Below are 13,559 nucleotides of genomic sequence, written 5' to 3' on the forward strand. Positions count from 1 at the left end.
ACAATATCACAAAATTAAAGAAAAAAGACCTTTCAGCCTAAGTAGGTGGTGGTGCAGTGGATAGAGTGTTAGAGCATCCTGGCACGTGGAGGACCCAGGTTTGAAACCCTGAGGTCACTGGCTTGAGCACGGGGGTCACCGGCTTGAGCGTGAGATCACAGACATGACTCCGTGGTTGCTGGCTTGAGCCCAAGGTCGCTGGCTTGAGCAAGGGGTTACTCGCTCTGCTGTAGCCCCCCAGTCAAGGCACATATGAGAAAGCAATCAATGAACAACTAAGGTGCTTCAGTGAAGAATTGATGCTCCTTATCTTTCTCCCTTCCTGTCTGTCTGCCCCTATCTGTGTCTCTGTTTCTCTCACACACAAAAAAAGAACAAAAGACCTCATCTGTTTAATCTTTGTGATTAAGCAACTAAATTATATTAACCTTCCCAATCTTAACTCTTACTTCATAGTTTAATGTTAAATTCCCTTTTGAACTTTAGAAAAAAACGTCAGAAACAATGGAAGAGATATACTATTTGTCATCAGTCCTCAGGGTCAAATATAACCCATACTGTTCCCAATAGTCTAGGGCTGAGTCTATACGAATTACTAGATTCATCAATTTCCCAATGGTCAATTGTGGAACCACCATGGGGATTTCTAAGTATGCTGATTTCATTCATGTTAATAATGGAGTTGACTGACTACAGAATTCTATTAGTTGCTAGGCATCAGCCTTTACCATCTCAGGAAAAATGAGTCAATTGAAAAAAGGTCAATTCAGTCAGGCTATATAAACACTGTTAACCACTTTTCAGGAATTAGACCCTTGTCATCTGACAAGAAAATACAGATATACTGCCTATAATAACAGAGGAGTACCCTTATAACTGTCCTTTAAAATTTAAGTGGTAAAGATTCAATGCAGGCCTAAGCCATCTAGCCTAGGGGTAGATTGTAGCTTCAGGCTCAGAACCTCATTTCAGAGCTACTTTTTACTTTGAAAACTGATTCAGAGTAGGTATGGACATAGGAAAATGTCTAATTTTGCCTTTCAAATATAGTCTAGCAATATGTCTATGAGGAAACAGAATAACACCCCACAAATTTTTATCTACTTTTTTTCCTACGCATTATGAAAAGAATGAGCCATATAATCTTCCTTACTAGCTAGACAAGTTCTATCTCATCCCCGAGTCTTTTTCTTCACTTGTAGAACAGAAATAATAAACCTGTACAACAGGAATGACTTCAACCTGTTCTGTCTACCTTTAAGAGCTGAGATAAAGTAAAATGAATACCATGAAGGCTGTTTTCCAATAAAACAAATGACTTTAAAAATATTTGTTTAGGCCCTGGTCAGTTTGCTCAGTGGTAGAGCGTCGGCCTGGCATGCGGGCGTCCCGAGTTCGATTCCCGGCCACAAAGGAGAAGCGCCCATCTGCTTCTCCACCCCTCCCCCTCTCCTTCCTCTGTCTCTCTGTTCCCCTCCTGCAGCCAAGGTTCCACTGGAGCAAAGTTTGCCCGGGAGCTGAGGATGGCTCTGTGACCTCTGCCTCAGGCGCTAGAATGGCTCTGATTGCGGCAGAGCGATGCCCCAGATGGGCAAAGCATCGCCCCCTGGTGGGCGTGCCGGGTGGATCCCGGTTGGGCACATGCGGGAGTCTGTCTTACTGCCTCCCCGTTTCCAACTTCAGAAAAATACAAAATATATATATACATATATATATATATTTGTTTAAATTACATTTTAACTTGATTTATGATTATCCATACTACCTATCCACCTGGTAAACAGGTCAGACAAAAATCATGTTTACAGAACTCTTGCCAAAAATATTTAATCGAAATATACTGGATTAATTAATATAATACAGATTTGGGAGCTGACCTGGATTTTCATAAATGTCAGTATAATGAAAGACCCTCCCCCCCAAAAAAAGGGCAGCAAGTGAAAGAAAACAAACAAAAGATACAGAAACCACAGAAAGAACATTTTGGGAAAACTGGGGCAATTTGCTCTTTAATTAGATATTATTTTATTAATAAATTTCTTGAGTGTGCTAAAAATATTATGGTTATGAGGGAAATGTCCTTGTTTTTAAGAGAAACATGCAGAAGTATTCTAGAAAGAAATGTTATGCTTCTTGCAACTTACATTGAAATAGTTAAAAAAAAACTAAACTAGAGAGAAAGCAAATGTGGCAAACTGCTAATAAAGAATCTAAGTGAAGGGTACACAGGCATTCACTATTCTATTCTTTTAACTTTTTTATACATTTGAAATTTTCAAAAGACTAATATAGAAAAAAATAAATGCTGCTTAAACAAAATAAAAATTTGACAAATAATAAAAATCTCAATTTTCCAATAAGGAAATTTTACTTTCATAAACCTAATTTTCAAAACCAAAATAAATTCCCTAGGTTGTAATAATGAGGTATATTATTTAAGACCAATACTAATCATTCTAACAAACAAAACAGATAAATTAAGTGGACTTTTAATTATATGATAAAAGGTCTCATGAAGGATTTCTTTTAAAGTAAAAGCAGTGTAATTTCTAAAAGCACGACAGAAACAGACCATATGTTATTACTGGAAAAGATGACAGAAGTTAGCTCAGGTCCTTACAGATTAGCTAACCAGTATCTACATGTTGTTTTTCAAGACATACCACTTTACATTTTTCTTCAAAAGAAAATTTAGAGACAAGTAGAACATGCAGAGTTAACATCTAAAAGTGTGTGTGTGTGTGTGTGTGTATATATATATATTAAAAAGTATATATATATGCAAGTACATATATGTGTGTGTGTGTGTGTGTGTGTATATAAAATCATATACTTTAATTCGACCACTCCAAAGACAAATTAAAACAACTAGAACAATTAAGTGTAGTCTTTAGGAAGAAAAACTGATATTCTGCTCTAGAAATGACATTAAAGTCATTTAGGAATGTAAAAAAATGGGGGGAGGGACCTCTAATAAACACTAAACTGAGATGATAGAGGAAGATAAATTTAAGATCTGAGGTAAAATAAAATAAGTCATGAGCACGGTATATGCTTCCAGTTGTTTGTCTCTTCCTTGATTTCTTTTATCAATGTTTTATAATTTTCCGAGTACAAGTCTTTAGTCTCCTTGGTTAAATGTACTCCTAGGTACTTTTGGTTGTAATAGTGAAGGGGATTGTTTCCTTAATTTCTCTTTCTGATTGTTCATTGTTGGTATATAAAAATGCCTCTGATTTCAGAGTATTAATTTTATATCCTGCCACTTTGCTGAATTCATTTATCAGGTCCAGTAGTTTTTTGACTGAGACTTTAGGGTTTTCTATTTACAATATCATATCATCTGCAAATAATGATAGCTTTACTTCTTCTTTTCCAACTTGAATGCCTTTTATTTCTTCTTCTCGTCTGATTGCTGTGGCTAGGACTTCCAGGACTATGTTGAATAAGAGTGGTGAAAGGGGGCACCCCTGGCTTGTTCCTGATATTAAGGGGATTTCTTTTCATTTTTGCCCATTGAGTATGATGTTGGCTATGGGTTTGTCATAGATGGCCTTTATCATGTTGAGGTATGTTCCCTGTATTCCCACTTTGTTGAGAGTTTTGATCAAGAATGGGTGCTGGATTTTATCAAATGCTTTTTCTGCATCTATTGAAATTGTCATGTGGTTTTTCTCCTTACTTTTGTTTATGTGATGAATCACATTGATTGATTTGCGAATACTGTACCAGCCTTGCCTCCCCAGAATAAATCCCACTTGATCATGGTGTATGATTTTTTCCATATATTGTTGGATCCAGTTTGCTAATATTTTGTTGAGGATTTTAGCATCTATATTCATCAGGGATATTGGCCTATAATTTTCTTTCTTTGTGTTGTCTTTGCCTGGTTTTGGAATCAGAATTATGCTCGCCTCATAAAAGGATCTTGGAAGTCTTCCATCCTCTTGAATTTTTTGAAATAGCTTGAGAAGGATAGGAGTTAGTTCTTCCTTGAATATTTGCTAGAATTCACTTGTGAAGCCATCAGGCCCAGGACTTTTCTTTGTTGGAAGTTTTTTGATAACTGTTTCGATCTCATTTGGTGTAATTGGTCTGTTTAGGTTTTCTGATTCTTCTAGATTGATTTTTGGGAGATTGTATGTTTCAAGGAATTTGTACATTTCGTCTAGGTTGTCTAGTTTTTTGGCATACAGTTCTTCATAGTATTTTCTTACAATATTTTGTATTTCAGTTGTTATTTCTCCACTCTCATTTCTAATTTTATTTATTTGAGTCCTCTCTCTCTTTTTCTTGGTGAGTCTAGTTAAAGGTTCATCAATCTTGTTTACCTTTTCAGAGAACCAGCTCCTAGTTTCATTGATCCTCTGTATTATTTCTTTAGTCTCTATGTCATTTATTTCTGCTCTGATCTTTATTATTTCCTCCCTTCTACTACATTTGGGCTTTACTTGCTATTTTTTTCTAGTTCTTTTAGATGCAGGGTTAAGTTGTTTATTTGAGCTTTTTCTAGCTTCTTAAAGTGTGCCTGTAGTGCTATGAACTTTCCTCTCAGTACTGCTTTTGCTGTGTCCCAAAAATTTTGAGTTGCTGTATGCTCATTATCATTCATTTCTAGAAATTTTTTTATTTCTTCTTTGATCTTATTCTTAATCCATTCGTTATTTAACGTGCTCATAGTAGGAAGAATAAACATCATTAAAATTTCTATATTACCCAAAGCAATTTATAAATTCAATGCAATACCAATTAAAATACCAATGACATACTTTAAAGATATAGATCACATATTCCAAAAACTTATATGGAACCAAAAGAGAACACGAATAGCCTCAGCAATCTTAAAAAAGAAGAATAAAGGGGGATGTATCACACTTCCTGATATCAAGCTATACTACAAGGCCATTGTACTCAAAACAGCCTGGTATTGGCATAAGAACAGGCACATAGATCAATGGAACAGAACAGAGAACCCAGAAATAAACCCACAGCTCTATAGACAACTGATATTTGATAAAGGAGGTAAGGGCATACAATGGAGTAAAGACAGCCTCCTCAACAAATGAGAAGACTTAAATGTAAGGCATGAAACCATAAGCATCTTAGAAGAAAACATAGACAGCAAGCTCTCCAACATCTCTCGCAGCGACATATTTGCTGATTTATCTCCACGGGCAAGGGAAATAAAAGACAGGATAAACAAATGGGACTATATCAAACTAAAAAGCTTTGGCACAAAGACAATAAGAACAGAATAAAAAGACAAACTACACAATGGGAGAACATATTTGACAGTACGTCTGATAAGAGGTTAATAACCAAAATTTATAAAGAACTTGTAAATCTCAACACCAGAAAGACAAAACAGTCCAATCAAAAAATGGGCAAAAGAAATGAATAGACACTTCTCCAAAGAGGACATACAGATGCCAATAGGCATATGAAAAAATGCTCAACATCACTAATCATTAGAGAAATGCATATTAAAACCACAATGAGATATCATCTCACACCGGTCAGAATGGCTCTCATCAACAAAACAACACAGAATTAAGTGCTGGTGAGGATGTGGAGAAAAGGGAACCCTCCTACACTACTGGTGGGAATGCAGACTGGTGCAGCCACTGTGGAAAACAGTATGGAGATTCCTCAAAAAATTGAAAATCGAACTGCCTTTTGATCCAGCCATCCCACTTTTAGGAATCTACCCCAAGAACACCATAGAACGGTTCCAGAAGGAGAAATGCACCCCCATGTTTATAGCAGCATTGTTCACAACAGCGAAGATCTGGAAACAGCCCAAGTGTCGGTCAGAGGATGGGTGGATTAAAAAGCTTTGGTACATATATACTATGGAATACTACTCAGCCATAAGAAATGAGGACATCGGATCATTTAAAATAACATGGATGGACCTTGATAACATTATACGAAGTGAAATAAGTAAATCAGAAAAAACTAAGAACTATATAAACCCATACATACATGGGACATAAAAATGAGACTCAGAGACATGGACAAGAATGTGATGGTAACAGAGGGTGGGGTGGAGGGGTGGGGAGGGGCGAGGAAGGAGAGGGAAGTGGTAGGGGGAGGAGAGGGGCACAAAGAAAACCAGATAGAAGGTGACAGAAGACAATTTGACTTTGGGTGAGGGGTATGCAGCATAATCAAATGTCAAAATAATCTGGAGATGTTTTCTCAGAACATATGTACCCTGATTTATCAATGTCACTGCATTAAAATTAATAAAAATAAGATTTAAAAAAATAAATAAATAAGTCAGGCTAGTGTAAAAAGTTCTATTGATTTGTAGTTGAAAATTGTTACTAAACTTTAATCACCTTTGTATCAAACCTGTGTGTGTGTGTGTGTGTGTGTGTGTGCGCGCGCGCGCGCGCAGTGTACATGCAAGTGGAGTAACGTATTTGATAGACTCTAGGTGGTGTACTACTACTTTTTAAATGCAGTGCAAGCACTCAAGTATTCTAAATGAATTGTCAGGCTTTCCTGTTCTGACAGAAGGTTGAATAAATTGCCCATCCAACCCATAAGAAATCAGAAAGTATATTCAGAACTATCTTTTTATGGGTTCATTTAAATATTAACTAGAAAGAACATCACTGCAACATGGGCTAACAACTTCAGTTTATATAATCTCTTAAATTCATGAAAAATCTAAATATTCTGTTAACTTGGATATCCTGTTATATTCTCTGCTTTAAAACCTATTTACTAGTATAGACTTTCGCTTACTATGTTTTCTCAGGAAATATACACTATTTCCTTTATGAAGTAAGTTCTATAACAAAAAGAAAAATAAGATTATCTTTATAAACTAACCTTTAACAGTACTTACCTTTTGTTTATAAGATGGCAACAATGTAAATTGTATAGAAATGGGAAAACTTCATAAAATGTTATATTTTTATTTTCAAAAGAGCATTTCATTTACCTTGTTAATGGACACTACCAATGCTGGTTCCACTTTAGCTTCAATTTCTTCTGGAGTGTAAAAACAATAGAGTTTACCTCCTCTCAAAACACAATACAACCTCCTCCAACTAATTTGACCTTCTAATATCTGCTGAAAAAAAAATCAAGAAACTATTAACACTAAATCATTATAACAAAATACTTAAATTACCAAAAGTTAAAAGTTTTTTGAAATTTTTAAATGTGTTAATATCCCATTAATCATATAATAAGTCAATAGCCCAAAACCAAAGAGTAAGTTAATATTAGGGAATAAAGCTCTAGAATTCTCAAAAGCACTAAATAAGCAAAATGGAGGTAATAATTACCATATAAGTTTTACACCCATAAAATCACAAATCAATTAGAAAAGCTAGTCTACTAAAAATGAGTACTTAGCCTGACCAAGAGGCGGTGCAGTGGATAGGGCGTTGGCCTGGGACACTGAGGACCCAGGTTTGAAACCCTGAGGTTGCTGCCTTGAGCATGGGCTCATCAGTTTGAGCACAGTGTTCCCAGCTTGAGTGGGGTATCACAGACATGATCCCATAGTCGCTGGCTTGAGCCCAAGGTCACTGGCGTGAGCAAGGGGTCACTAGCTCTGCTGTAGCCCCCGGTCAAGGCACATATGAGAAAGCAATCAATGAACAATTAAGGTGCAGCAACTATGAGTTGATGCTTCTCCTCTCTCTCCCTTCCTGTCTGTCCCTCCCTCTCTCTTATTCTCACTAAAAAAAAAAGAGTACTTAGAATTCGACAGAAATGCATCTAACTTAGGAAAATTATAAAAATAACTCAATATTCAGAATTCTTACTCTGTAAGAATGCAAATTTTATTTCCTCTTAGTGGAAATAGCTTTCAGAAAAAGCTATTGATTCATTAGAGCCCATAATTAATTATTTACTGAATATAAATAACGAGGTTATAAATAAATAAGAAGTAGGTGGGATAGAGGCAGTTTTGCAAACCCAGAGGCCTAAGTTATGCCAAAAGTTGCTGGCCAGAAATGCCTTTCTGTGAAAGGTGCTCAGTAATCCTCATCAGTCCCCACAAGAATCTTCTGTTGCCGATTATCCTGTTACTGCGAAGAACCTGGAGAGGGGCTCCTTAGCCATCCAGACTGCATCAGATCCCACCCCTGCCTCCTTCTGATCCCCAGGTATTCCCACCAATCCCCTGGTCTAAATCTAACACTGAGAAAACTATTATTAAAAGAAGGCTGACTCTAAGAAACACTTCTCAGTATTAGGATTAAGATCTAAACTGAGCTTAGTCATTGTAGATATTTAAAGTCCTCTAACCTGCTGATTAAGAAATCCTGCAGATGCACCCTCAGTCATGCAAGCTGGCTGGGCAACTAGACGGCAGCACATGTTGCCGTACAAGGGAAGCCAAAACGAAGACTCCTCTATGGAAACGAGAGAGAGAAAAAATCACGTTATATGTTTCAGGTCATCACATATTTTTTTTCTTTTTAGATTTTCTTTTTTGCTTTACATAAGAACACATGTAAAGGTTCATCCTACGCAAGTACCAGTGCTATATTTAATAAAATCAAATAAGATAATATCAAACTAGCAGTTTATAGCATGTTATCACCTAGAACAGCAAGGAACTTTTAGTCTCTTGATCTCTTGTCTGACTTTAAAATAATTAATAGAAGTAGTTCAGGGCATATATGCAAACTCATCTTGAATGTGCTCCTATTGGCCATATTGAAGACAATTTCAACCTCTTAATAAACAATATTAACAGGTTACAATACACTGAACAAAACAAAAAAACATGAGTCTACATTGATATAAATTTATCAATGCATAAAATGAGAGTTCAAAAAGAAATAAATACATAGTTTCAATGTGCCCCCTTTCACATAGAAAATATGTATTTATTACAAAAGGTGAAACAAAAAAGCAACTTTATAGTAGAAAAGCTTGGTAGACACTATCTCAATCAAATGACCAATGTGAACCTCATCAGTAACAGGATGAATCAAAATTATATGCCCCCTAATGGATGCACTGAACACAACATCAATTTTGTGATATTTCTGACAAGAATGTATATCCAGAATCTTATTCTAAGAAAACATCAAACAAACCCAAACTGAAGGATCTTCTACAAAATAACTGACTAGGATGTGTAAAAGTGTCAAGGTTATGAAAGCAAAGGAAAGACTGAATAATTGGTTCAAATTAAAAGAAACTAAGGAAGCATGATAATTAAAGGCAATTTGTGACTCTGTACTACATCCTGTTGTCATAAGGAACATTACTAGGACAATGAGCAACACCTGAATGAAGGCTGAGAATTAAATGGTAGTAATGTATTATTCATTTCCTGACTTGGATGGCTACAGTGATGTAACCAGATGTCCTTTTCTTAGGAAATACATATTAATATATTTGGGAGTAAGAGAGCATCATGTAAGCAACTTGCTCTCATTTATTTTCTGCAGGGGAAGAAGATCTTGACATTCAACTTGCAAATTTTCCATAAGTCTCCAAATGTCTAAAAAAGTTCTTTCAAAAAAACATTAAGCTACTCCTAATTAGTATGGGTGCAGGCTGGCTATAGCCTTCAAATCTATATGTAAGAAGAGCACTGCATAATTTATTTTATCAGGTGTAAAACTCAAGCATATAGCCCTTTGACCATACGAAAATGGTTTTTACAGTTTTCACTGACCCCTGTTGGTAGTACCTATAAAATGGCCAAGCCATGGGCTTTTAACTATTATTGTATAGATGCAATGTAGCCAAGGTTTTGTACATCAGTTAAATGAAAAAGACAAGGCTAAATTGATGAGTACAAAGCAAAACGAAGTTTTATTAACATACCTGCTCAACATTCTACTATACAATAGCATACAATAGACTGTCTGAGACTATCTAAATCTTTTTTAGTAATAACTTGTTAAAGATGTTGTTATCTTTTAGAAATAAAAGCTTGACCTGTCAGAAACAAATGCATAAATACAATACAGGAAATAATCCCAAAATGCAGACCTAAGTAAATAAACAAGAATCTTCTTTTCTAAAATAGACAAGAAAATAAAAATGACCTGAGTAACATATCTGAAATCAACTTTGTGACTTATGAATTTCAAGTTTGAATGCAAATTTTTTTTATGTAGTAATTAATTCAAGATCCACTATAACTTGCGTTCTAAATATCTATAAGCTAGTTACTTTTAACTTAGGATGCACTTCATAAAAATATAGAATCATAAATAATGATTAGTTTTTCAGACCAGTTCATAAAGTTTGTTCAACCAGTGATGTACTGGAACCTAAATACCACATGTAACAATTTGTTTCTCTGGTAAAGTAAGTTCAGATTTCACGGCCCATCAAAAATAATATGGGCAGTCCCAGGTTACTAATGAGATAGGTTCTGTAGGTTAGTTCCTAAGTTGAATTGGTATATAAGTTGGAACAGGTACATTTACCAATTAAATGCAACTTAGAAACTTAGATGTTTGTCTTAACACAGTATTTATTTTTACCTTCCTGTGCAAATAAATACCTAAATATTTACAAACCTTACAGAACCTATCTTGTTCATATCCCAGAGACTGCCTATAATTCCATCCAGATTGCAGTCCTTGAAAAGGAATATTGGATGTAGAATTCTTTGCCACACACCCTGCAATCACCTGTTACTTCTAGGTTTCTTTACAGCTGAGGAGCATTGTAGAATAAAATGTATACACAGCTTTCTTCTTTACACAAGAAATATGGCATCTCGGCTAGTCATTAAATCTATCTCAGTGTCAATTTCTCATTTAAAAAAATACCACCTGTCTTAAGTAGGAGGCTTATGAAAATCAAATAAGAGAATGTGTATATGACATCTATCATTGTGTCTGGCACATAATAGATGTTTCTCATCATTTCACATCCAGGGTAGTCTCACTCCCTTTGCAAACCATACCCTTTCCATTTTTCAATGCTGCCTCTCAGTCCTCATGCAACACAGTTAATCAAAATGCTTAATTCTTTTCTAGGCAAGGAGGCATTAGAACAAGATAAAATGAAACAGGAAGTGAGAGCAGTTTGACTTTTCATTACTAAAAGATCTCATCTAATTCATCTGTAGTTTCAAATGGGAAACAAAATGGAGTTTTAAAATGACAGCAACGACAAAAACAATACACGGACAAGAGAAAGAATCCAGATAACATCTCAGTTCCGTGTGAGTCAATCTTCACAATGTGTTCACTGTTTTATAAAAAGCATAAAAATTTCTTGATGACATCATTTTGGCTTTTCCCTTCAACTAGCATGACTAAAGTTGAGTTATAAATTTAAAAAAGCTTGCATTTCCTTTTGATTTTATAGCTTTTTTTTGGTAGACGTTAATATAACTTTATTTAGAAAACCCCCACTTCATAAACATACTTATAATAATGAAAAAATTGGTGCCTTTTTTCTGTATAAAATTTTCATTTTACTTGTAAGATTTAATTACAAGTTTTTAATTCACACACAGTTCTAGAAATATCTCTGCTACATAAAGTGTTGGGAATATAGGTTGCTTCATAAATTATTTTCCAGTGGAATCTGCAAGTTCCAAATGGGTGTGACTGTTTTAAGCCTAGGTCTTCTCTGTCTTTAATATGTTAATCTGTATTGTGCTTCTGTGAGAAAGAGCTATAACCACACAGTTCCCATGTTTATTTGCCCATGAGCATTTTATTAAAGGCAAATCTGGTAATATTTTATAGAATACTGAAGACAACTGAGGAATTACTGCTAAAAGTAATGCTTCCTGTGTGAATTTTATTCCTTTCTACAACTTTTCAGATGATTTGGTTTAAAGAACGGGGCCTTTTCATTATCGAGTCCATTATTCACACCTCGATAGTACTTTGTGTCTTTAGCTGCTTTAACAGTGATCTTGCCTGACCAGAAAGTATAAAAGAAAGAGCACAGCTTGTCCTGGATTATTTAAAGTCTAGCTCAACCACTTGCTAGCTGTATGAACTAGTATGTTACATTTTCTAAACTGTATTTTACTCATCTGTAAACTGTAAATAGTGATAAAATGCGGAACTTGTGAGGTCACAGAGCTAGCTAGTGGTAGACCTAGAATACAAACCCAAGGCTGATGGCCAGCTACATTATTAACCACTTCATCGTAATGTTTCCTTAAAACTACATCTAACAGTGACTAAGAATAAAAATTGCTTCAAAAATGCTTGCTTGTTTGCTTATTTATTTATATTTTATTGTGGTAAGCACACGTAACAGGAGACCAACCCTCTTAGGTTTTAAGTGCACAACACAGTACTGTTAGTGGTAGGCACTGTTTGCACAGCAGATCTCCAGTGCTTATTCATCTTGTATAACTAAAACTTGACAGCCATTGATTAGCAACTCCCCTCTCACCCACCCCCCACCCCTACTAACCGCCATGCCACTACCCTCTGCTTCTATTAGTTTGACTATTTGAAATACCACATTTCAGGAGAACCACACAGTATTTGTCCTTCTTGACTGGCTATTTCAGTTAGCATAACGTCTTTAAGGTTCATTCATGTGTCACATACTGTAGAACTCCCTTCTTTTTGAAAGCCGAACAGTATATCAGAACAGTGTCTGGCATATAATAGGCACTCAACATATGGTAGTAATATTGATAATTCTGGAGAACTGATACAAATGGGATGAAAACAAACTTCATTAGCCAAATTTTCTGATAACATTAATACTACTAATACTATTGTAGATTTCAAGTTTTGGGTGATGAGAGACTAGACTGTCAGATCAAGTCTTCTACTGAAAATGCAAATTAACTGTATTTTAAAAATTTTCTCCCAGAGCAATAAAGAGGTAACAAGACTATAAAAAATTATTAGTACAAACTAGATAAATAAGAACCAGTGGCCCTGGAGGTTGGCTCAGTGGTAGAATATCAGTTCAGCATGTGGAAGTCCCGTGTTCAATTCCCACTCAGGGCACTCAGGAGAAGGGACCATCTGCTTCTCCACCCTTTTCCTTTCTCTCTCTCCCCCTCCTCCAGCCATGTCTTGAATGATTCAAGCAAAAGTTGGCCCTGGGTGCTGAGGATGGTTCCATGGCCTAGCCTCAGGTGCTAAAAATAGCTTAGTTGCTGAGCAACAGAGCAGCTGCCCAGATGGGCAGAGCATTACCCAGGTGGAGGGCTTGCTGGGTGGATCCCGGCTGGGGTGCATGCAGGAGTCTTTCTCCTGCCTCCCCACCTCACAATTAAAGAAAAAAAAAAAAAAAAAGAACCAGTGAGTTCAGTGAACATAGATGCTGTATTTGTCCTAATAGCATTTGCCAATCCCAGCAAATCTAATTTTATGATTTAATGGTTGTGCAGGATGAGAAAAGCAAAACAGAAATCTGCTTCCTAATTTCTGAACAATGTAAGCAGTTTAATGGTAGATTTTCCTCATACTAATCTGAGATACCAAAGGATTCATCAACAGTGTAGTATTGAGCCAGAAGCAAACTAGTCTCGCTGCCCAGAACATCCTGGAGGTGGGCATGGGAATGGCACAGAGAAACTCAGACAGGGTCTTTATGTAAAGGGGGACTGGAATGATAGCCCC

The 13,559-nt window shown here is 35.9% G+C and overlaps 1 protein-coding gene across 2 annotated transcripts in view; it reads right to left on the reverse strand.

The window, feature by feature from the left end:
- Positions 1 to 13,559, reverse strand: part of RTKN2 (rhotekin 2) — a 73,752-nt gene that overhangs the window by 17,479 nt on the left and 42,714 nt on the right. For both annotated transcript variants that reach the window (XM_066243683.1, XM_066243682.1), the window contains 2 exons: positions 8,278 to 8,384; positions 6,956 to 7,087 (listed from right to left, as the gene is read on the reverse strand). In XM_066243683.1, coding sequence (XP_066099780.1) covers positions 6,956 to 7,087; positions 8,278 to 8,384 — 239 coding nt within the window. The remainder of the gene's footprint in view (positions 1 to 6,955; positions 7,088 to 8,277; positions 8,385 to 13,559) is intronic.

This window comes from Saccopteryx bilineata, chromosome 9 (assembly GCF_036850765.1).
Source record: "Saccopteryx bilineata isolate mSacBil1 chromosome 9, mSacBil1_pri_phased_curated, whole genome shotgun sequence".
Lineage (NCBI taxonomy): Eukaryota > Metazoa > Chordata > Mammalia > Chiroptera > Emballonuridae > Saccopteryx > Saccopteryx bilineata.